We start from the raw sequence: 25651 nt of genomic DNA, 5'->3' as shown, positions 1-25651 counted from the left end.
AGGGCCAGGAGCTGGTCCCTGTGATCAGCTGTGTGGTCTAGATAGTATACAAGCTAATAACTGGAAAAGAAAATAGTTTAAAAAAAAAAAGACTGATGATCGGTGCTCCGGTCAGCTGGGCTCCTGCACTGTGACCCTGGTCAGCTACTGCATAGAGCAGCTGACAGGGGTCGCAGTGCAGAAGCCGAGAGACTAGCTGACCATAGCCCTAAAGGGAGGACTTCACTGGAGCACCGATCACTGAGGTAAGTGAGCAGTTTTGTGATTATCGTTTCTCAGCACTGTGAATGCAAATGTTCAGTGAATGTTCCGCCCACCACAAATGGGTGAAGGTGCATAAACTTAATATGAAGCTCTAAAACCTGTAAAAACAAATAAAAATAAAGCACATGCCCGACACACATCTTTTTCAAGTTAGAGTGTATGTGGTATGGATTAAGCTCCGCAGCGGCTCCTGCCCTCTTACCTGAGGGGGGCTGCCGCTGCTGGTCTGGCCGTGGCCCGCCGGGTCTTGGCGTCTGTGCAGTGATTCTGGCAGGCGCTGGGACCGACGCATGAACGGCGATTGCGCAGTGCATGCACATAACACTGGCTTCTAGGGACTGCATTGGTTGCAGCCCCTAAAAGCTCTGTAGGGCTGCCCGAAAGGCAGAGCAGAGGCTCTATGCTAACCGCAGCCAGGACTGGCAGTCCCAGGGGGAGAAAACGCCTCCCCCTGGGGCTGCCTGCCCCTTTTGCGTGACTGGCAGATGGCGCTTCCAATGGGAAGCCACCACCAGTGACAGTGCAGTTATGGACTGCAACTGGCTCATTGGGAGGCTACAGCCCATAGGTAAAATCCGCCATTGATCAAGCCAATCGTTCCGGTTTCAAAGCTCCTTTAAAACTTTGCAATAAGTCTCTAGTGTAAATGCTGCACCAGTTGCTATAAAAATGTGACCTATTATAGAAATGTTGTCAGGGAGGATTTGGTGGAGGTAGTGTCTTATCTTGGGAGATGACAGACGTTCACATCCAAAATTTGTAGCTTAAGGGGGGAATTCAATCAGATCAGTTAATTAAACAAGTGTGATAAAGGGTGATAGCCTCAGGCTTTATCGTCCAGGGCTATGCAGTTAAAGCGCTTTTTTCACTGGAGACCCTTTTTAACGCCCGTTAAATTAATGTGCTAATGGTCGTTAACACACAGAATCCATGAAAAGTTCACGGACCTATGCGTTAATGGGGTATTTTCACCCGTTAACATGCTACTTATAGGGGATTTCTTTTCGGGTTATGTTACACTGACTAAAACCCTTGTTACTTACAAGGAAACCCACCACATGTCATTTTACTAAAATGTGGTGTTACCCATAGCAACCATTTGGTTATTTGCTTTGCGTTACAGTGGGAGATGTATCATACCTTGGAGAGAGATAAAGTACCAACCAATCAGCTTCTTTCTGACATTTTACAGGCTGTTACAAAAATAACAGTCTGGAGAGAGCTAAAGTACCAGTCAATCAGCTCCTCTTTCTCTCTCTCCAAGGTTTGATAGATCTTCCCCCACAATCTGGTTGCTATTGGCTTCACCTACATTTGCCCACTTGTGGTGCCCACCCCCTCTGTTATAATTGGAATACTTTTGACAGACAAGGGTCAAACCTCATTATTTATCCATAGATGGACATAGCAGCAGTTCTTCTTTCATATTGAGGAAGTGAGAGTGAGAACTCAAAGAACCATAGTCTGGTAATTGTAAGGGTTTAGCACAGATGTTTTTTTTTGTCTTTCCTGGCTGTGCCTCTCAGATCTTTAAATGCCTCTTCCTCTTGGCTGCGTACAAGCTGACTTTTCTCCCCCTCTCTGAGGAAGCTGCGGTCTGTAATACTAGTCAGAGGAGCAGCTGACGAAGGAGGTCAGGATATGTACCCACGGGTGTCAAAATCATTCTTTCTCTTTCATCCCCTAGGGGACACTGGAGGTGCTTACGCTGGGGTATAGAGGCGTGGATAGCTGGAGCTGGCACTTTTTAAATTTCGAAGTGTGGAGCTCCTCCCCCTCTATGCTCCACCAGCCCTCAGTTTAGAAAATGTGCCTACGGAGCTGGTCACAACCTACTGTGCTCCAGCAAGTCACTTATTTTATTTCTTTTATTTAACATATTTATTTTATTATTATTTTATAACATCTTTTACATTGTTTTGAGGTACCCTTCGCCACCTCTCTAAAGGTGGGGTCCGGGTACCTGGCGACCTGTTAACCTCCTGGGTTAATATGGAAGGAGTGTGCAGTGCTTCACCTAAAAGCTACTGACAGCTCCTTAACGCCAGCACATACAGCACAGTCTGCCTCCAGGAAGAAGCTGTGAGGAGAAGTGCTGTTCAGAGGAGCCGTCCTGAGGGGAGCGCAGTGAGTACAATCACATGTACTTTCCCCGACTCCTGCCCCGCTGCCAGCGCTGGCTTCAGAGAGCGCTAATAAGCGCTGCTCAATTACTATGCTTCTCCCCGCTGATGAGCGCGACTAGCGGCTCCTTCTCAGCGGGGCTAGCGCAGGGGGGAGATTATTACTGCAGCGTGGTGGCCATTTTCCAGTCCCTCGGACTTGAGAAGAAAGGGGGCGGAGCCTAATAGCGCGGGCTCCCTGGTCTAATTAACACAGCAGCGTGGAGCCGCGTTTTAACCTCTTGTTTGCCTGCATCTTTCCACACAGGTAGTGTGCAGGCACAGGCTGAAGGCTGATTCTCCTGTCTACATCCCTGACAAGGTGGGAAAATGGTAGCTGCTTTCGAGGCACTACAGTTCGGCCGGTTCCACTCCAGGGTATTTCAGTTGGACCTGTTAGCACAGGGGTCAGGGTCTCATCTATTCCTACATCGACAGATCCGTCTGAGCCCGGTTACCAGAGTAGCCCTTCTTTGGTGGACACAATCCAGCAATCTGCTAGCGGGAAAACGGTTCGGCATGTGGGACTGGATCATCATAACCACGGATGCCAGCCTTCGAGGATGGGGCGCAGTAGTCCTCGATTATCACTTTCACGGTCGATGGTCCCCTCTAGAACAGAAGTTGCCCATAAATGTGTTGGAACTCAGAGCGATTTACAATGCTCTGTTAGAGGCAACAGAGTTGCTAAAGGCTCGTCCGGTAAGAGCTCAGTTCCACAACGCGACGGCTGTCGCTTACAGGTAACTCTGATCCTCCGGTGGGCCGAGAATCAGTCGATAATCCTGTCAGCGGTATTCATTCCGGGTGTGGACAACTGGGAAGCAGATTACCTAAGTCGACAGGATGTCCATCCCGGGGAATGGAAGCTTCATCCAGACGTGTTCAACGCGCTGATACGTCAATGGGGATGTCCTCAAGTGGATCTCATGGCGTCACGATTGAATCGTCAGCTTCCAGTATACGTGTCAAGAACTCGAGATCCGCAGGCGGAAGCAGTAGACGCTCTGCAAAGTCCGTGGACCTACGACTTTGTTTACCTTTTCCCTCCGATTCCGCTTCTTCCTCGTCTTCTAAAAAGAATAAAACAGGAGTCAGCCTTGGTAATTCTCGTGGCCCCAAACTGGCCTCGGAGAAGTTGGTTCTCGGACCTTCGGTCCCTATTATCAGACGATCCGTGGCACCTTCCTCTGCGCCCGGATCTTCTACAGCAGTGCCCTTTCATACACCCCAACTTAGCGCAGCTACGTTTAACGGGGTGGCTCTTGAAACCGATATCCTAAGACATAGGGGTATCCCAGACGCGGTTATTCCCACCATGCTACGCGCCAGGAAGCCAGTTTCGGCTGCGCATTATCATCGAATCTGGCGCGCTTATATCTCATGGTGTTCCAGTCGGGATCTTCCGTCTAGGACCTTTTGCTTATCCCGGTTTCTGCTTTTCCTTCAGACGGGTCTGGATTCTGGACTTCGTCTGGGAATTTTAAAGGTGCAGGTCTCTGCCCTTTCCATTTTCTTTCAAAGGAAATTGGCCCTCATTCCTGAGGTGCAGACGTTTCTTCAAGGGGTCTTGCGCGTGCAACCTCCTTTTGTACATCCAATTGATCCTTGGGATCTTAATCTAGTTCTTCTGTTCCTTCAGTCGGCCATGTTTGAACCTTTGGAGGAGGTTGATCTTAAGTACCTATCTTGGAAGACTGTCATCCTCCTGGCTCTCGCTTCCGCTCGTAGGGTTTCGGAATTGGGGGCTCTTTCCTATAAACCTCCTTACCTAGTGTTTCATGCGGATAGAGCAGAACTCCGGACCATAGCCGCTTTCCTTCCTAAGGTCGTGTCGGCTTTCCATATCAATCAGCCTATTGTGGTACCATCGTTGGTGGAGGACTCTGGTTCTTCTACCTTGGATGTAGTTAGGGCTCTCCGCATCTATGTTGACAGGACTGCTTCCCTTCGTAAGTCTGAGTCGCTTTTTGTCCTGTATGATGCGGTTCGGAGGGGTTGGCCAGCGGCTAAGCAGACCTTAGCACGTTGGATCCGGCTGACTATTCATCAAGCTTATGTTAGTGCTAACCGTCGGCCTCCTTCGTCTATTTCGGCTCATTCCACACGTTCTGTTGGTGCGTCATGGGCGGCCGGTAGAGGAGCATCTACGTCACAATTGTGCCGGGCGGCCACTTGGTCTTCAGTTCACACGTTTGTCAAGTTTTACAAATTTGATACGTTTGCCTCTTCGGCGTCCCGTTTCGGCCGCCTTGTTCTACAGGCGCCACAGAGCACTCCCGCCCGTGGGGATAACTTTGGGACGTCCCCAGTGTAAGCACCTCCAGTGTCCCCTAGTGGATGAAAGAGAAAATAGGATTTTGGTACCTACCGGTAAATCCTTTTCTCTGATTCCACAGGGGACACTGGACGCCCACCTCTGTGCTTTATGCCTGCCTGTTCGGTTTTGTTCTGGATGTTGTATGATTCAGTTATTTGTGTGTTCTTCTCTCCCTTTCACTCCGCTTGTTCTCCACCTCCTCTCGGTCTTCATTTTCTAAACTGAGGGCTGGTGGGGCATAGAGGGGGAGGAGCTCCACACTTTGAAATTTTAAAAGTGCCAGCTCCAGCTATCCACGCCTCTATACCCCAGCGTAAGCACCTCCAGTGTCCCCTGTGGAATCAGAGAAAAGGATTTTGGTACCGGTAGGTACCAAAATCCCATTTTTAACAGTGGAAACCGGTGTTTGCCAACTCCAGTCCCCACTGCACGGTTTCCATATTCCATGCTGGAGCACTGGTGTATTGATTTACTGACTGACACAGGGGATACTAATTATTTCACTTGTGGTTCTATGAGGAGACCTGGAAAACATGCACTGTTACTGTTCCCTGTGGACAGGAGTTGGTGTCAACAGATGTTAAAAGAAGTTCTTCTAAAAAATGTACGCATGCTTAAACCCACTAAGGAAGCCACTACCGGTGGCAAAATGTGTTTGACATAATCCCAACACAGTGGATTACAGCAGCTCAGTGTTCTTCCCATGCTTTTTTTTTTTTTCTTTTGGGGGGGGCGGTCCGCCCGGCATGAAACCCCTGCTGCTCGGCAGCCCTCATCCAGCACTTCCACCACTAATACGCACGCTCTCCACCAATGCACGCTTCCCCTGCCGCTGGATGCTGTACGGATGCCAGATGGAGCTCCTGATGGAAAGATCATGTGATTTCAGCACCACTCTGCTGTGTCACAATGCAGGGTGTCGTCAGGCTGGAAGGCAGAGAGTCCTCTCCCAGAAATAAAAGCAAGGGCACACTGTCCAGGCGGGAACAGTCGCCTGAGCACATTGAAGAGCGTGGTCCTTCTGCGTCCACTCTCTGTTCTGTGTATCTTGTGGAAGCTGTAAAAAAAAAAAAAAAATCCATAATGGCAGTATCTGGGAGCTCAGTATTTGGGCACTTTAAAAAATGGTATCAGTGACAAAGCAGTTGGGTAGTATCTAGGCACTTGAAACGTATTTGTGTATTGGGAATGCCCCCATCTGGCTACTTCTTGATGCCACCCGGTTGGAAGCCTTTTCTGTGGAGAACACTGCAGACACATAGCTATCATCTCTGTTTATTCAGTCCCACTCTCCTCCCCTACCCGTCATTCTCTGAACACATTGAACATCTTTCACACCACTTGTGCTGTAGATATTCAGATACTTATGAATACCTAAGCATGTTTACAAACACACCTAATATCAAATATGAACGCACTACAGTTGCCAATTTAACATGCACTAAATGCATTGCAGCCTGCAGTGTGTACGTACTCTTTGCAAGCTTCAGTTCAGTGGCTCAGCTATGCATGGTACATCACAAAGATGGCTCAGTGAGGCTGCAGCCACCTCCCATGTCTTGGCCTGTTGGCGTACCTCTTGTTCAGTTGCATAAACCTTCATGTCTCCTTCGTAGAGCTGTGTCACTTTTAATAATTCAGTGGACATGTGGTATTACTGCTGTTCATGTTTTTTTGGATTATGCTTAATCAGGATGCAAGATGTGCTATTGCAGCCTGCAGCCCAGTTAGTGGGGTAGAAACATAGTGTGCCCAGGAAAGGATAATACCAAGCAAAACTAGGTTTAATCTAACGCGAATATCGCTCTAAGTTACATAGATGTAGTTTTGCAGAATGCGCTCCAGGGGTCAAATCTTAACCACTTGTGTTACCTACTATAAAAATGCCTTTTCCTTTTTTTTATTTATTTTTTTCACTGGCTCGTAAGTTTCGTAAAGTGTTTTATTACATTTTCTCATTTATTTACTGAAGAACATGTCTGAGAAATATTTTTCTTGAAGACCATTTGACTATGGAAGTGAAAGTGTACCTGTTGCTTACACACACTGGATTTAATGTTTGAGAATCCAGCCTATCAAAATAGCCGTCAGGCGGCCATCTTGTGGCTGAACCAGTACTGGGATATAAGGCAGTCATTGTGTGCCTGACTACATATATTCATTAGAATAATGTCTAATGTTACGGTGGACACATGCGGTGCATTGGGCACGCTCATGAATATTGGTAGAATCCGTTAAACAATGGCTGCCACCACTGTGTGCATGCAATGAGTACATTTTTAATGTTCGCCTAGTAATCTGTCTCTGCTGGTTGGTTTCTAATAGTAGAGTTGCTGTGTTGTAATAAAATCTGAAGTTCTTTGAGGGAAATCTTTCCATGTATGTCTAATATTTGATCTCTTATTGTGATAGTCCATTAATCTTTACTTTTCTATTTCTCCCTTTGCCATCATTAAGTGGCTAAAGGCCAAGGTAAGCAAAGCTCTTTCTCACTTCATCCCAAATTATCCAATAACCAAGGCTGCAGAGCTCTCCGTCCATTACAGCTTGCTTCCCTGTCCTCCTGTCTATTTTCCACCTGTCCCTCTGGACACGTAGTTACATTTGTTTTGTATGTATTGACATCATGGCTGTAGCACCGATATTCATTTATCTAACCTAATCGTAGTGCTTTCCTCCATTTTATAGATTCCTTGCTTCCTTCATCTGCATTTTTTTATGGAAGGCTTCCCAGACAAGTTGGATGGTTTCATATTTTTGTGTATTACACAAGGGTCTTAGTACACGCGTTTTAGTTTCTCATGTAATAACTATTACCTTAGGGACTGATCCATCCATTTTTTTTTTTTTTCACATGTCATTTTTTTTTAAAATCCATTTTATTACACAATTGCCTTCTACGGGCTGCAGGTGTCTAATCATGTTTTCATTTTGATGTATACAATTGTGACACAGCCTTCCATATAACAGCACTACCTACAGACTGTAAAGGCCCCCATATATCAGCAATTGATTGCAGCAATCGATTGTGTATAAAAATCTTTCCCTTTTTCAAATCGATTGTGGTAATTCTGCAATCGATTTGAAAAAGGGAAAGATTTATATACACAATCTATTGCAAATTGCACGATTGCTGCAATCAATCTCTGATGTATGGGGGCCTTAAGAGGTGACTGCAATAATTGCTAAAAATATTTAATTTATGAAGCTGTTCACAATTATTTGGGGCTAGGGAGGTGGAATAGGCACAATCCTTAGCCATTTGTTATTGTTTTATCCTCATGCTAGTTAGAACACAGTCTAAGGTTTATATTATTTCAACCTCATCAGGCTATAGATACTGGAAAACCCCTGAATGGCTTAGTCCTGTATATGCAGTACAAAAAACCATACTTATGTGATCCTATGATCCATTCCTGTAGCTGTGTCTGGGAATCCTTATATAAGTATACTATGTATATTAGAAATGTAACTGTGTTGCCTTTAATTAATGAGGCTTTGAAGTCTTTGTGACGAAGCAGCAAATAATCACTAACATGCAATTTTCTTGTCCAGCATGGCGGGAACCAGGCCGCAAGAACCGGCACTCTGACTAGGACAAATCCCCCAACACAGAAGCCACCCAGTCCGCCGATGCAGGGTCGGGGGACCTTGGGGTAAGGACTTCAGAGTTTGGATAGCGTGTTCCGCACATGTTGCTTAACTCAGAGGTTCCCAATCACGGTCCTCAAGGCTCCCCAAAAGTTCAGGTTATAGAGATATCAATGGTTGAGCACAGGTGATTTAATTAGCACCTTAGTCAATTTGATTTACCCACCTCTACTCAACTATGGATATCTCTAAAACCTGAACTGTTGGGGAGCCTTGAGGACCGCGTTTGGGAACCCCTGACATAACTGTTACAAGAGTGATATACGGGACGGCACGGACGATACCGTATGGTTACAAATATGGAGTCATTTACAACTGTATCATTTTATTCTGTGTACATTGTTAAATTCCTTTAATATTTACTGCAGTTTAGTGTTGGCCTTATTGCAGAAATAGTGATTACGATCGCTGCATGTTGGAACCATGCATTGCCCTATATTTTTGTGTACATCATTTTTTCACTATTTTTGTCAGACGAAATACCCCGTACAAAACACTGGAGCCTGTTAAACCTCCAACAGTTCCCAATGATTACATGACCAGTCCAGCTAGGCTTGGAAGTCAGCACAGTCCTGGCAGGACTGCATCTCTAAACCAGAGGCCAAGAACACACAGGTACTGAGGTTCACCAGCATATAGAGTGGACTGTCAGAGATCGGTCATTACCATACTAGGTAGTTCATTAGCATGTAAACTGTTCAGGATTGTTTTTACTGAGTGATATTCAGATGCTTTTCAGATACCTTCCTTTAAGACATGACTGCTGATATAGTAACTATTCTATATGGTTTCATATGGGGAATGCCATGTGCTGTAGAATGAGTGTATTACACGTTACCAAGGAGGTCTGTGACTATATAAAAGCATAAAGCTGCTTCAGTGTGTGGGATTAAAGTTTATTTATCATCTATGTGAAAAGGGGAAATGTTGCATTTAAATGTTGCATTTAAACGTTGCATTTGTCATCTTGTGTTAACAGCGGCAGCAGTGGAGGGAGTAGTAGTCGGGAAAACAGCGGCAGCAGCAGCATCGGCATACCTATCGCTGTTCCTACGCCTTCTCCACCGACTGTCGGGCCAGGTAGGACTCGTTCTCCATCACTTTGTTGCATTTGTCTGCCAGAACCAAACACCCCTGAGAGGTATTCCATTAGCTCATCCGTGTGGTAGTCACATGTCATTGAAGACATTGCCAGGGAAGAGCCAGGGTCCTGTTTTCTACAGAATACCGTGATCTTCGGCAGATTGTCCCTACCCAGTCTTTGTAAAGTATTGTCTGTAAACACTTATACATTGGCACAGCGATCACATCCTTGGAACTTTGGGAGATTGGCTGAGGAATGCGACACATTAGAAATCATCATTATTAATGTTCCAATGTATGTGAAATGGAATTGATGTCCATCTGTTCAGCAGGGCGTATATGGGCGTGGACTAAACGGATATACATACCATGTTACACCATTTTGGTTCATGGTTAATTAGTCTATTGCTCACATCTGAATAACCCATGTACCTGTGGGGAGTACACTGGACTGAAATTGACTTACATAGGACACACAGGAGCAGGTCTGAGCATATATATATATATATATATATATATATATATATAACACCCTGTGCTTTGAGCGACACTGTTCTATATGATGCCTCTTATTGCATAGTGTTGGAAGACCGCTTATGGTTGTGTGTATATGCTGACGGCCTGCCTCCTCGCCACACTTAGCCGAGCGCTGACGGCCTGCCTCCTCGCCACACTTAGCCGAGCGCTGACGGCCTGCCTCCTCGCCACACTTAGCCGAGCGCTGACGGCCTGCCTCCTCGCCACACTTAGCCGAGCGCTGACGGCCTGCCTCCTCGCCACACTTAGCCGAGCGCTGACGGCCTGCCTCCTCGCCACACTTAGCCGAGCGCTGACGGCCTGCCTCCTCGCCACACTTAGCCGAGCGCTGACGGCCTGCCTCCTCGCCACACTTAGCCGAGCGCTGACGGCCTGCCTCCTCGCCACACTTAGCCGAGCGCTGACGGCCTGCCTTCTATAAAATTACTGCACTTCATTCTTAGATGGGGCCTATTGTCAGGGAGGCCCCTGGCAGAGTCAACATCCTTCCTCTGCAGAGTTTCTCTATCTGTGCTGTCTGCAGTTATATGGCAGCAGTAGGAGCCCCAGAAGGTTGTCAGTGCAGTGGAACACGAGGTGTTTACACAGCAGCTCTCCTAAAACCTGACCATTAAAGGATCTCTCATAAGTCTTAGTTATGTGCTTCACCCCTTACTTCCGTTGAGGCTAGCTATATTTTTTTTCCTTACACATGACAGGCTTGTAAATTGCTGTGTAATAATGTATATCTAATTAGATTCTGAATATCATGTGTTGCGTCTTCAAAGCGTCACTTTACAACCTCTGTGTGTTCTGACAATACACGTTATTTCACTACCCAAACTCCCCCAGGTCTCTCTGGTGGTCCCACACCACCACCACCACCACCTCCTCCTCCTCTGCCACCACCTCAACCCCCTCCTCCAGGTGAGACTTCTACAACACGGAGTATGGGTACCTTTCTGCATTAATCCATGGTGGTTTCAAGGTGTACAAATGATTGTAGATTCCATTTCCTGGTGTTAATGGTCCATAGGTGAATCTCACACAACTTTATCATATTTCTAATCCATGTAATGTCATCTGGTGTTAAAGCCTCTGAAGTGAAGTAGTGAAGTAACCTTTTATTATTTTATCTATGTCCGTCCGAAGATGAGAACTATTTGTTTCCTGTGCACATGTACTTAAAAACAGGCTCCATCCACTTGTGACCGTACTCATTCTGGTGTGTTTGATGCATTGCCTCATTAAATCCCTGCACGCCTCTATATGAGGACCACCTCATGCAATATCAAGCATTTTAATTGGCTATGTGGTGTTTAGCTATGTAGTTTAGTGGACTTGTGGCTTTTACTGGTTTGCAGAGCACATATAACATTAGTGTGGAGAGGGCAAAGAGGTTTCTGTGACCCAAATTTAAAAACTGTAAGGTTTTTATCAAAAGGCTTTTTTTAAATTGACTTTTTCTTTATCTTACGTGTACATTTATTAAGCTGCTTAAATGCTGTTTTACTGTTAATGGCATTTACGTTTCACGTGAGAATGAGAATTTTGTTGTCTGTAAAGTGACAATCATAAGTAGCTGTAAAAGTCAGGCAGTAGTAATTCATCCGAGATAAACTCGAACTCCAAAAAAGATATTAACGGCAAGGGATTTTGAAGGTCTCTATATTGGCCACAGAAAATGCTTCAGATTTTCTTTTAAATGTCATTGTAAAGTGTAATAGTAAAGTAATAAGTACAGTACATTTTTCTGATCTATAATAGTACAGTAAAAAGTCACACACCATATACCAGGTTAAAGCACAAAATGTTTATATTAGAAGTGCCATTTATGGGCTTTTAGCCCTTTAAAGAGTGTTTTTAATGAAAAGAGGAAAACTACTTTATTAGCAGAAGCGTACTTGAAGGTGACATCATGTATTTACAGACAGCCTATTACTTCATGTATATCTTTGTTGCCTTAAGATGGTCTTACAAGGACATCTTTAAGTCACTTTTCACTTTAGAGGCTTTGCCAAACGTCTTGCAGACTTTCCTTGCCATCAGCTGTTAAATCGAAATTTCCCATTGTTAATAAATAATGACGTTCCAACATTAGCTGCAGTTATGGGATGTATTATACATGAGTACATCTCAAACAAATGACATTATGTCAGAGCAGATTATTACAGAAAGCAATACCTCTGCCTTGTAGTTGTTTGTTTGCAACTCTTGGTGTGTGAAATTGGCTTTTGTATAATGTTGTGTAGGATATCTACACAGTGCCATAACCTTTTGTAAACCTGGCATGAAGGAAAGTGTACAAGAAGTTTTCATTCATCCAGCAATGGAATAAATTAATCTGCATGAGTCTAAAACTGCTAATTCCAAATGTCTTAATTTTCTGGTGATGGATTAGATGCTGTGACCCACTTGTAATTGTATTTTTAGCTGCAAAGATGATGTAATATAAAGTGAATGATTACTTAAGAGCAGGAACCAGAGTCTATTTGTGTGTCTATGTGCTTTTTTTAGAGCCTCTACATGGACACTGAGCATAAACCACAAATAAGGTTCTAAATAGTGTACATTTTTCTTCCTCTGTGCACGGTGATGTACATACTGTACACCATTGTTCTGTTCTGCTACTAATTAAGGCATGACTTAGTATTTAGAAACTGGTTGCACTTTGGTGATCATTCTGATATATATATATATATATATATATAATTTTTTTTTTTTACGTATATGGCGACATGAACAAATTGTCTTGCATGCTTGAGTAACCTCAAAGCATGGTGCCCAAGTGATAGCCTTTTACAGCTTTACATTGTAATGTATGTGGTATCTTGCTACTCAAGTAATCCTATAACGTCTGGGCCTTCACTGCTCAGACTTTACCCACAAGCAACTTTTACTTCCTGGAGAGCTGTACACTTTCATATGATGTCAGGAAGGTGACATCATAGAGAGCGGAGCTGCCAAGCAATGGCTCCCTTTGTATCCTCTACAAAATACATCGGCACTCTGTGACAATGCTGAGATTTGTGGTGCCGTTTTGAGTCTTTGCTTAGTCTCCTTACAGTGCATAATAAGTAATTAAGTGCTTTGCGTGGTTCTTCTCGGCTAACTCTTTGCAGTCGGCGGTGGCTCAGCTCCTGGTTCCCAGTTTGGCTCAATGACGAGGCAGATCTCTCGGCACAACTCTAACACGTCCTCTGCTTCTTCTGGTGGATACAGACGGACCCCTTCTGTGACCTCCCAGTTTTCTGGGCAACCTCATATCAATGGCGGGCCTCTGTATTCTCAAAACTCAAGTAAGCTTGTGCTTCGGCTTTTATGATCATACTCTGCACGCCCCTTCTGTATGTAGTGTCCATAAACTGGCCAACACGCGATGCAGTCACTGAATGTTTACCTGCACACACGACAATGGAGTCTGCCGTTCTGTGGGCTGAACCAATGTGTTGAAGAAAGCGTTGATATCACAGAGGCGCGGTGATGCCGCTAGCTCCTACTTAATTGATAGGCAGCAATGTTATGATTATTGGAACAGCTCACAGAACAGTCTTCTCCACTGGTATACTTATAATACACATGTGCTGCCTTGTTTTCCAAACCATTATGTTTCCAAGGGCATTGGTGAGAAAAAGAGAGACTGCTTAGTGTCCATTTCTCCTGGTGGAGGGTGTAGAAGAAGTTTGAGATTCAAGCTTTTGAATACCTTGTGTAGAGAGCGCACATTAGAGAGCTGCCCATCCATCCTGCTGCTGTATCATAGCGCTTAAGTTTCAAACCATTTCCTGCCGTCTCCTGCAGGAGAACTAACCAGTGAGTATCCCACAAATAGCGAGGGTCCCAGACCCAGATTCTGGCAGTAGGCAGAAAGCGGGTGTTCTTTCTATAAGACACTTGTACTTTAAAAGTAAATATAATATTTAACTTATTTGAAGATGTGTTTTTTTTTTTTTTAGTGTATTTACTGACTGTCCTTCCCCTCGTCATAATACTGTCCTGCAGTGTTTGTCTGTGTATTTGTGTGTTATGTAAATTGTCCTCTTAAATTTGTGGTCTATTCATTGGCTATTAATGATGCAAGACGTCTGTCTTAAATTAATTGTCCATCTGCTTTAACAAAGTTTTATAGTGGTTTAATGGGAAATGGTAAAAAAAAAAGGGGTAAAGTATCAGGTACTGACTAAAATTCCTACTCCGCTGTATGTTAATAGAGGATGGAGAGCGATCATTTTTTCAGGGGGTCGAGGTTGGCATAACTCTGTACCATGCATTCAGGTTGCTTTTGACACAATCATAAGGTAGGATACCCCAGGGTGGTTGGAATACCAGCTTGAGAATAGAAGGGGGCAATACTTTCTGGTAACAAGTTCACCCAGATGTGTAACTTTATATGATGATTTTTACACTTCTCTTTTTATGCTTGTACTGTCCTTACTGCTGTAAGTGAGAGCGCCATTTCACTTTGATAAATCATTTTTAAAATGATTTTACGTGTTGCGTTGCCTTGTTATAGCCCTCAGACGTCATTTATGTTATTGTAGCCTTTGATACAGTAGTAACCGTGTCCTCTGCAGAGGTAAGAAGGCGCTGTATTCCTTTTATAAACCACGTTTGAGAGAGCATTCATATCTGAGGAAAAACACTGAAGGCAATCTGCTTGGTTTATCTTTAGTTCCCCTAAAAACCATGCCAATTTCCATTGAGAGCTTTGAGAAATGAGACCTTCTTCTTTTTGAAGGCTATACTTGAAACCTGCATCGGTGTGTTTTTTTTTATCTGTGAATATGTTGCTGCTTCTGGTCCTCGTTACTGACTGCTGCCTGTTTGTCTTTTCTTTCCTTACCTGTTTTACATCTCCACTGTGGTGTCGCTGCTTCCAGTTTCTATCGCTTCTCCCCCTCCCCCTATGCCTCAGTTGACTCCACAGATACCTCTCACAGGCTTCGTGGCCAGGGTGCAAGAAAACAGTAAGTCCTTCCACTCACTGCTAAGAAGCACCAAGCCTCACTATGCATGGCTAGCAAGATGGCTGCCAATAATTGTACTGGGCCAATTCTTCCATACATGGGGGTAACAAGGCTGCATGGTACCTAGCATCTGTGTGTTTAATTGAAATAGTTACTCATATTTACTGTAGAATTCCAAAATGTGTTTTTAGTAGTTTATTCTAAATATAACCGTAAGTGCTTTGAAGAGCAAATTTGGTACTTGCTAAACTTATTTTTGCAGGTTAGCTTTTATTACGTTAGAGCAGGAGTGGGGAACCTCAGGCCCGGGGGCCGTATATGGCTCCTGGAATCATTTTGGTCTGGCCCTCAGAGCTTTTTCTGCTAGCCTCATTTGGCTAGCAGGGTGCCTAGAATGGTACCCTGCAGGCAGAATCTATGCAGCAGTGCCACCTGGAGCGTCCTTAGCATCGTCAGGATGCTCCGGGTATTGATGTAATCACCGGCAATTGTGGCCCCGCCCCTGTGTGATGATGCAACGGAGGGGCGTGGCATGCACCGGGCCCGCACATTATGTTATATATATCAAAATGGCCCTCGGCAGAAAAAAAGGTTCCCCACCCCTGCGTTAGAGGATCCTGGAGAAAGCGGCATTCAAAATAAATACAACTTCAGTCATATATTACAGTTGCTTTTAAATACTATCCTCTTTATAACAAGAAGTTCTGAAGATTACAGTGTTTCTGTAACCTACAGTAAAATTCACAATGAGTACATTAGTCCTACCTGTGGGAGTAGTGGAGGCCTCTTTGAATTCTTTTAGCTCATCAGAGACTAGCAGCCATTTTGTGGGCTCAACCAATAGTCATGAGAATTCAGCCTATCTGTCATTAAGACGCAGTGACCTCTTTGATTTGTCTTTAGTGATTCGTCCTTGATTCCTACGCACCTTTTGGACCGCATGCTTTAAATATTAATCCCTACTTCAAAATGGCTGCCTTTGGTCTGTGTGGTAAACTAGTACACTAGGAGTCGGGATGCTGTGTAATTAATGCAGCAGAAGCCATTGGTCCAAATCCTGCAGTAATAATATCAACACTTGTTGTCTGCAAGTTGCATAGATGTATCAGCATCTGTTAAAGTGGTGCGTCTACCCACAATTCCTAGGGTCGAGAGTGGCCCCTTAATGCTTTGTTTCTGTGGGACACGGTTTGCTGTAAAATACTAAGAACTTGAGATTACCTTCTATGTAAATGAATATTTGCTTACATTACCACTCACTCAGACATTGGTAAGCTGTCATTGAATTTGCTCAATGAAGCTCTTTTATAAGTATGTCAGGGAGAGGGCTAAAAGGTCCTGTACATATTATTCCAATAGAGCAACACTAGTGGACATATACAGTGTATGTATCTGATAGCAGGATCCCATCACTTCCTTCCTGGCCACAAAGGGGTCGATTCAATTCAATGCGAATTGAATAGCTCCGGGAGCGAGCTCCCAGAACTATTCAATTCAGTGCGCTGTGTGGTTGGAAAATGCCAGTTATCGCTGTCATCGCCGGCATTCTCTGACCAAAGTGCCGGGCGTGCGGCTGTTAGCTCAGCACTATGCAGAAAAACGGCCACGCACCCGGCACTTTGGCCGAATTTCTCTCCGCATCCCCAGGAGGGTGCGAGAAGAAATCCTTAGCGCACCCAAACAGTGCGGTGTATTGAATAGCTTCGGGAGTCCCATCCGTCGCTATTCAATAAGCGCGTTGAATTGAATCTCCCCCAAAGATGGAAACTCCCTTTTAGGTCATTAAAATTTTTAATGGCAAATTGTGTCAAATTACAGTACAGAGAGATGTTATGATCCCAGTATAAAAGGGCTGCTCGCTTTCTACCATTGGTGGTGTGATTGTGACTACCATCTCACATCATGTATTGGAGTTTTGTTCCACTTCTAGTGTTTATTCTAGCACCCTGCACCTGTCACAACCCGTGCAGTTCCTGTCGCTCTGGTGCTTCTAGCACACTCAGCTGATGCAACAAACTGCTGAGATAAAGACCAGAATGTAGCACCAGTAAATATGCTACATGGACACTTGTCATTCTGCACGCCAAAACTACTTATTTTATTTATTCTACTAATAGAACTAGGGCATAGCTTCCTTATCTGAGGCGAAAGTAAATATGAAATGTGCCTCCCAACAACTAAAAAACAGGTGGAAAATGTTCCCTGCCTTACCAAGCAGAGACTAAAATGCTAGTGCGTCTGACCATGTGGCTGTCACATTATCTAGCTACAGCAGTCCACAATGCATGTGTTGTCTTCAGACGTTACAGTAATAAAGTCACGGTCTTGTGATTAATAACCGCTATAAAATTAGACTACATTTCATAGCATTTAAATCCGTTGTGCCATGAGACTGGTCAGCTAAAGCCAGAAGAGATAATTGTACATTTGTATTATAAAGCAAGGTATTTTACAGATTGTTTTAATATTTAAAATTACATCACCTTTACATCCAGTTATGACAGGCAGAAACCACCAGATGTACAGATAGTCATTTACAGATGGAGCAACACTCTGTGACGCTCTGTAACAGTCTTGCTCCAACTGTAGTTCGAGTTGCAAGAATTTCTATTCACAGGAGCTTAGTGGGCACAGGAAGATGCTTGTTTGCTAATGCTGCTGCATGTCATTTCTAACGTGGGTACTTCTGTATACTGCTGCTGGGGATGAATCCGGCTTTAACGCTGTCACTTGCGAAAAACCCAAATCTTATACGTGTTTTTATTTTTTAAAGTTGCTGATAGTCCCACTCCGCCGCCCCCGCCTCCCCCTGATGAGATCCCGATGTTTGACGACTCCCCTCCTCCCCCACCACCACCCCCAGTAGACTATGAGGAGGAAGAAGCCGCTGTCGTCCAGTACAGTGATCCTTATGCAGACGGAGATCCTATATGGGCTCCCAAGTCATACATTGAGAAAGGTGAGTGACATCCTTTTATATTCGTTACAGATGAGAACTGCCCAATTCTGTTGGCAATACTACTCTATTATCACCCCTCAAACCGAGCGAACGTTACATACTCCGGACTGTGTGTTTGGCTGTTTTACCCCTGTATAATGCACCCTCTGGCCGCAATGATGTGATTGAGTAGGAGCAGATGCTAAAAGGGGATGGACTATCTAGGAGAGTTAAACTGCTGTAAACCGGTGAAGCTCTTGTGCTGTCACCTAGTAAATTATGTAGCTTTCCATTTGAAAGCACTTGAATCAGTAACAGAATATCTTATTTTCAACATTGGAGATGTGCAGATTGGGAAGGGCCTTGCTGCATCATGGAGAGGGGGGGCACTATGTTGACTCTTATCAAGGGACGGTCAGTCGAAGCTCTTGCCTCGACATTCTGCATAGATGCAGGATCACTGCCCTGGCATCTGTGCCAGCCAATCATCATGTGAAGAGCATTGATAATTTTTTTGTATATCTATATTCCTTGCATTCTAATTCGTTTATAGAGTTGGTTGGGGAGACTTGTCAGAAGTAACAGGGTCTGTCCCATATCGGCTCTGAGAGCTTTCTGCCATTTATTTTTGATGCGTCAATGTCCTTCCCTGCCCTTATCGCTCTCCAGTGGCCTCCTACCACCCTTTCACTGCAGTACACACCAGTGGCAAGTGAGTGTGACATTTTATTACTGCTGCTCTATGCACAGAAGCCGTGAACGTTGTAACTGCCTGGCTTACATGATAATTCAGTCCCAGTCGTCAGAGTGCCCTGAAATTGGAAAATGAGGACAGTTGCACTATAGGGATTCTCATTGTCTAGAGCAGGCATGTCGAACTCAAAAGACCAACCAGGCCGAATATTCAAAGTCTAAGAGAGTGTGGGCCGCAACAAAAAAGTCTTATGTGCAATTTTGAAAGGTCTATTATTTATAAAAACCAATGCAGTTCCCCCTGTAGTAGAGCCCCTTATGCAATTCCCCCCTGTATTAGAGCCCCTTATGTAATACCCCCTGAAGTTGTGCCCATTATGTAGTGCCCCTTATGCAGGTGCCCCCAGTAGTGCCCCTTATGCTGTGCCCCCAGTAATGCCCCTAGTAGTGCACCTTATGTTGTGCCGCTTATGCTGAGCCCGCTCCCAGTATAGAACAGGCCCCACTCACCTGTGCAGTACTTACCTTTCCTCACGATGGCCGCTGGCACCGCTCCAGTCCAAGCTGTCATCACTCCCACCGTCCTGCGTAAACGCTGCCGCTGACTGGATCTAGTTAGATCCAGAGCGGCAGATGTAGGCTCCTCTCATCGCGTGAGACGCGGATGACGTCACCCGTGCTGCATCACTGGGAATGCTTGCCTGTGTAGCAATCAGAGGCTTCTTTAGTCTCTGATCACTTCAGAGACCAGCGTTGCCAGTTTTAAATAAAGTAAACGCTGCCCGATCGGAGCTGAGCTGAGCTCCGATCGTGGCAAGGGTGTGGGCCACATATTATATATATTTGGGCCCACACTGTCTGGCTGCATAAACTGTTTGTTCGGGCCACATGTTTGACATGCCTGGTCTAGAGTTATAACCTTCGTTAGAAGTGGTGAGTGCCTGGTTTACAGCAGTGTGCTGTGGGATTGGGGTGAAAGAGGAAAGCATTTGTGTAACAGCACAGTTAGACTTCTACCTGTTAGGACATTAATTTGACCAGTGTTCTGGAACGCTTTTCTGAAGCCTCTTAAATATTTATACAAAAACGGAGCAAGTATTTAACCAAAGGAAACAGAGGCGGCAATGAAACGGCAATAACAAATCCATCTGATGTTTGCTTCAAAAAGAATTGGTCCTTATTTTTGCCCATTTCATTTAGAGAATGCAAGCAAATCACCCAAAGCGTATCCGCATGCTACACACAGGCTAGTTAGTGATTTTCATGATTGATTTATTTGGCCTCATGCCTAGGTTTTGGCACGGTAGTGACCCGTGGTTCTCTTTCTCTCCAATGTAATGTGCTCTGTTAGCATGTGTGTTACCATCCATTCAAGTGAATGCAGAGTACGTCTACCAAAGAAAACACATGTACTTCTAAGGTGCTGAAATGTAGTAATTGGGAAACTTCTAAAATAACTATCATGAGGAGATTTCTCAAACCGTCTTATGAGAACAAATGGACGAGTTTCCTATAGCAACAAATCAGATCCTAGCGATCATTTTATGGAATGTGCTGATAAATGATAGCTATAAGCTATATGGTAGCTATAGGCAACATCATTACAGGTCCCATTTAGAATGTTTTTATGCATCTCCCCTACATTGTATAATTATAATATGAGTGAATAGGTTTGCTAAGCCCTTAAATATAGCATAGATCTTCCCACATTTGCCCTCACTGAACTCTTCCTACTTTATAGAAGGTGGTGGTCTTTAAGTCACCTAGACATGCAGCTATTTTGTGTGTCAACCAATACAGCTCATCCATTCACTAGTAGATGTCTCTAAGACAGAGGTTCCCAATCACAGTCCTCAAGACTCCCCAACAGTTCAGATTTAAGAGATATCCATGGTTGATCACAGGTGATTTAATTAGTACCTGAGTCAATTTGATTTAACCACCTGTGCTCAACCATGGATATCTCTAAAACCTGAACTGTTGGGGAGCCTTGAGGACCGCTTTGGGGAACCTCTGCTCTAAGGCCTTTCATGACCAATATTTGAGGTAGTGGTTGCCAGTTATTTCATGGGCTCGGCCCACAAAACTGTGTGTACGATTCGGGTAGGGTTCAATGAGGCCCTTCGTGTTACACACCAAATAGGGGCATAAACACAAACCGTGCATTTGTGGCATCAACATGGTTTAGACAACCCCATGTGTTATAGTATTTATATAGTCCAATAGCAATCGCATCTTCCGTTTTACATTTTCTATTGATTTACGTTTCTTATTGTCTTCTCTCTTTACCCATCTGTAGTGGTTGCCATTTATGACTATTCAAAGGACAAAGAAGACGAGTTGTCCTTCATGGAGGGATCAATAATTTACGTAATTAAGAAGAACGATGATGGCTGGTATGAAGGGGTCTCCAACGGCGTAACTGGTCTCTTCCCAGGAAATTATGTAGAATCAATCATGCACTATGCGGATTAATGTTTTAACAGGTGTGTTTTTTTTTTTTTTTAATGTTCAGTACCAAGTCTGTCTGATTTTAAAGTTAATTGTAAGAAGTAATGTCTTCATACATATAAAACTGTGGCTTGTTTTTAACCCGTTTAGTGCCAGAGAACTGCTATTGCACCAAAAGGGTTTAGACCTATTACATCTCTGCTCTGGGGAAATATTTACCCATAAGCCTCAAGACCAATTGGTTTGTGGACCTAACAAAACCTGGCACCAGTTTACGCCTCTGTATTCACATCTGCGTTTTTTTTATTTTAACGGACCAGCCTGAATACTCCATTGGGATGTAGGGTATATAGAATATTCTAACAAGTCCATGAATCATCTTGTGCCACTGGCATATGTTTTACCCTTGACATATGTTTTCTGTGCAGCATGAAAACTAACACTACGTTAGGCTACCATTAACATTTGGACTCCGAGTTGATGCTACTGCTGGTTTATCGCCGCCTTCTAGATAACTGCTCATTCTTAATATTTTAAATATTTTTTTTTTTTTTTTTTTTCTAACGCATGCATACAAAAACCTTTTTATGTACTTTTTTTTTTTTAAATCTGCAATGCTTCCGAATTATTGTAATTACCATCAGTACTCACCAGTTTTAAGGATTTGTCGAGTCTTTTAAAAGTATCCATCTGTGAAACAAAAATGGTTGTAATCTGTATTTTGTAATATGTACCGCTTCACGTTTTTTGCAACGGTCATTCCGAATAACCCATTCCTCAGTACAGAAACGCACCAAAGTTTTGTGTAATTCTTGGCTCACACACGGCCAGTTTGGTTCTGCAGGCTTTCCATGGTACGGAGCCAAAACATGGACTAAACAAAAAAGTGTTATTTAAAGGCACAATCCCCCTGGAATGTCGCACAGGAAGAGGAAATTCTGTACACACTTCTGGATAACTTTTTTGAATTGATATGATTATAGTCTGTCTCTAATAAACTGTATCCATAAGCTCAGCGTTGTCGCTGAATTCACTGCATGACTTACAATTGATTGGATGTTACTTTTGATAATTGTATAAGCAATTTCACCTCTACAACCTTAAGATGAGTTCACTTTGTACTTTTTCATTTATTCGGCTAACAGTGGCGTGGTCACTACTTACGGATAAAAACCACTCTGCGATAGGTGGCATGGCACAAATCTAACTGAATGTCACATACGGCCTAATTCAGTAGATCCTGCAACAAGACCAATGAAAGTATAAGTACTTTTAATATCCTTTTTCTATTTTTAATCAGGTTAGCGCTGCCATAGGTCATTGAGATTTCAGTGATCGCATACTTCTGGCATGGTGAATGCCATAACTACTTATACTGAATTTAATTTCTTGAGTTTTCATGGTGGTGGATTGTAAACGCGTGGCATGTATGAAATTATGTGATTTCACAGGTAATGTTACAGGTTTTAAATGTTGACATTTACATCTTTATATTTTGTTTTCACCTAAAATCGCCTCTTGCAGCAAATTTGTGGGAGTGGTTCAGAGTTTATTGGCTGGGTCTGTATGGCTTTAAGTTCTGATTGGTTCACCCGGCACGGCCTGAAATCTGAGTTAAATGAGCTGGGTTTGCCTTCAGACCCATTGCAGCCTGCATTGGCTGCTCACAGATTCAGATGTAGATGAGAAAGGGAACTAGTATGAGCTGATCAGCTTCTTGGAGAAATCCATAGATGAGATTTTTAATACGGTATGGCATTAAATGTACACAGATTTATACAAGTTGAGTCTTGGAGTAGATTAGGATATTTGTTTTATATTACAGGCAGTGCATTGGATCTTTTATTTTTAGTTTGGTTTTTTGGATGCAGTTTCAGTGTAGTTTATATGTTGCAGAAACCTTTTTATATCTGTGATCAAGCAACAGCCCTGTGCAGTATCACATTGAATGGGACCGTTACTGTGCCAAGATTTCAATGGGTCAATATGTATACTGACAAAATGCTTTGTGCAAGGTGGACCTTGAATCCAGAACCTGGTTGGACTGTTGCTTTTAACAAGGGGTATAAAGGACCAATAAGTTCAATGAGGTCACCTGGAACTGTCTTAACCCTTGCTACAAGCTCATAAGATAACCACAAATAGGCAATGGTTGCACTGAAGTGATACACTGCAAGTGTAGTATCTTTCTACCCTCCTATTGACATGTAATTATTGTACCCATAAAGTATTACACGCTGCTCTGCGTTAGGTCTTTGTATAATTGCAGGATCATGTTTAGCACGATTTATAGAAGTCACAGAACTGCCGATGTTGGGTTTTCACTGAATTATTACTGAGACTGGGGATACTTAAATGCTGAAAGTGATGGAAAAACAAATATACCCTGTAACCTGCTCCAATGCTATTCATGCAGTCTGCTGCTACTTGGTGTATGAATTTACACTCTTGTCAATTCACACAACAGCCAATGTTCATTAATAGACAATTAGCAGTTCAATAGGATCTAATGATTACTGAGGCAGGAGGCACAGTTACCTGTTGATATAAGAGTGGAACTACACATTCTAGCATGCCCTAGCTGCAAATTGGTCAGGGGATGTGTAGTTCCACATTAGCTGGAGTGCCAAAGGTTGCCTGCTCCTGGATTAGAGAATGTATGGCTAAAGCATAATGCACCCTTTTTCTGTGCACAAATCAGCAGAAACAGCCTGGTAATCTTGCCATACATTCAGTTTAATAAAATCTTTTTATTTTGCCATTACAAATTACCATTTTGTGTAATAGAACATTGCAAATTAGCTTAATCATCAAACTAGTTGTGTAAGAGATTCATACTTGCTGTCCTGCGAAGGGAGATGATCAGCAAGCCTCCTAGTCATTAAGAAGAATGATGACCCCACTTGTACTGTCATTAATAAAACAATTATAGAGTAACAGACAGACAGTTCCCTATGGCAGTGGATCCCGGTGCACTAGAGCAATCAGCATTGTTTTCAGGGCACTCCTCGGCCAGAAGTTTCTTTTGACTAAATTGTGGGGTGGGGGGGATTCAATTAGCTGCTGTAAATTACCGCAAGCTAATTGATCCGCCAGGACAATTCAATTAGCCCCAAAGGCTGCAGTTAACAGGGATTTTTTTCTTTGGGTCTAATAAGAACCTGAAAAGAAATTCGTGATAATTAGCCTGTTAATGGGTGCTGTGACTATATTAACACACAGGTCTGGGAACTTACCCAGAATTCTATGTTTTAATGGCCATCACCAGGGTAATTTAACGGGTGAGAAGAGGGGACTCCAATTGAATAGCCCCATACGTTAAAGCCGGAGACTACCACCTTTTCACACCCAGTAAATTAACGTGGCTATTTGAATTTCCCTTTTAGTGTTGTGGTGGGCAGGATTGCACTTCTGTATATTCACCTATTTCATGACTGGCAGGCACTGGTTTTGCCTATCACATTGACTATAAATACATTAATTTGGTCCTGGAACACCAAGTCGTGGCGCCCAGTTTGAGAACCACTGTCCTATGTGTTATTTTAGAAGAAAAATGTGCTTTTACAAGGAAGGAATTGGTGATTTACTTAAAGGACTACTTTAGCACAATTGTCCATGTTTACTCCAGTTTGTGCAAATTTCCACAACCCAGAAACGGTTATGTAATACCTAGGCTTTCAGCTATCATGGAGAGGCAGACTGTAAGCATAAGATTGGGCAGTTTTGCAGGGGTATACTTACTATGAAAGGTCTACTAAAGCTAAAATGTTGCCTTGTATAAAATGGCTACTAATAATCACATTTATAAATGTGTTAAACCTTCCACACACTGAGTACTTCATTTTTGATATTCCGCTCACATTTGATACGTAGCAGAGTGCAAGCTGCCGTTATCCGAGGATGAATGTGGTATGTCTAATGGGATTGCAGGAAGCCTGCTGTCTCCTGTTTTGCTAAACTCTTGGAACTCCATATATACGGTCATTTGTGAATGTTATTAGTATCTTTTGTTTAAGCCAATCTGTTGTTTTAGCTTTAGTGATGCTGTAAGGTGTTTTGCATTTAATGCAGAGCTTTGCTGTGAAATATTGTTTGTATCCTAAAATTTTAAAAACCTCTCTAATTCCAATGCTCTCTTGTTATACGACATGAAATCTATAAAAAAAAATTTGTCTTTATTTTCAAATTGGAAATCCTTTCATTTGTATATAACCTGTTTAAAATTTTATGTACAGTCTTTTATAATAAACCATTCTCCTATGTAATCAAATGCAGCTTTTGTTTCAAAATGACACTTTTCAATCATGGGTGAAAAAAAAAAAAAAGCCAAACACATTATAATAAAAATGTATAACTTGTCTTTTTAATGTTTGCACAGGTTTTGGCAATGCAGAGAATCATACGTGTAACTTGGAGGACACCAAATCATTGCATTGATTTTCAAGTTAGCCTTTTGCACACAAACAGTTCACCAATGTAAACAAGGTTTTGTAGAATCAAACACAATAATGACTCTGGTACAACATAATTGTAGCTATGACATAACATAAGTGGCAAGTTTTATGAAGGAGAGTTTGGAAGATGTACTAATTATATTCAGTCTCAA

General features: G+C 43.2%; 1 protein-coding gene across 11 annotated transcripts in view; it reads left to right on the top strand.

Annotated features, from left to right (window-relative positions):
• ABI1 (abl interactor 1) overlaps nucleotides 1-25223 on the top strand; it is an 86094-nt gene extending 60871 nt beyond the window's left edge. Inside the window, exons 4-12 of one of the 11 annotated variants that reach the window (XM_088457861.1) lie at nucleotides 7204-7218; nucleotides 8302-8402; nucleotides 8872-9012; nucleotides 9377-9477; nucleotides 10849-10923; nucleotides 13119-13295; nucleotides 14877-14963; nucleotides 17737-17922; nucleotides 20894-25223. In XM_088457861.1, the coding sequence (XP_088313987.1) occupies nucleotides 7204-7218; nucleotides 8302-8402; nucleotides 8872-9012; nucleotides 9377-9477; nucleotides 10849-10923; nucleotides 13119-13295; nucleotides 14877-14963; nucleotides 17737-17922; nucleotides 20894-21069 (1059 nt within the window). In that variant the 3' untranslated portion in view covers nucleotides 21070-25223. The remainder of the gene's footprint in view (nucleotides 1-7203; nucleotides 7219-8301; nucleotides 8403-8871; nucleotides 9013-9376; nucleotides 9478-10848; nucleotides 10924-13118; nucleotides 13296-14876; nucleotides 14964-17736; nucleotides 17923-20893) is intronic. The other 10 variants (XM_088457862.1, XM_088457866.1, XM_088457863.1 and 7 more) reach the window with 10 other exon arrangements.
• The last annotated feature ends 428 nt before the right edge of the window (nucleotides 25224-25651 follow it).

This window comes from Taudactylus pleione, unplaced genomic scaffold (genome assembly GCF_031769625.1).
Source record: "Taudactylus pleione unplaced genomic scaffold, aTauple2 ptg000788l, whole genome shotgun sequence".
Taxonomy (NCBI): domain Eukaryota; kingdom Metazoa; phylum Chordata; class Amphibia; order Anura; family Myobatrachidae; genus Taudactylus; species Taudactylus pleione.
The sequence above is the reverse complement of the archived record's forward strand: the minus strand, read 5'-3'. Positions and strand labels throughout refer to the sequence as shown.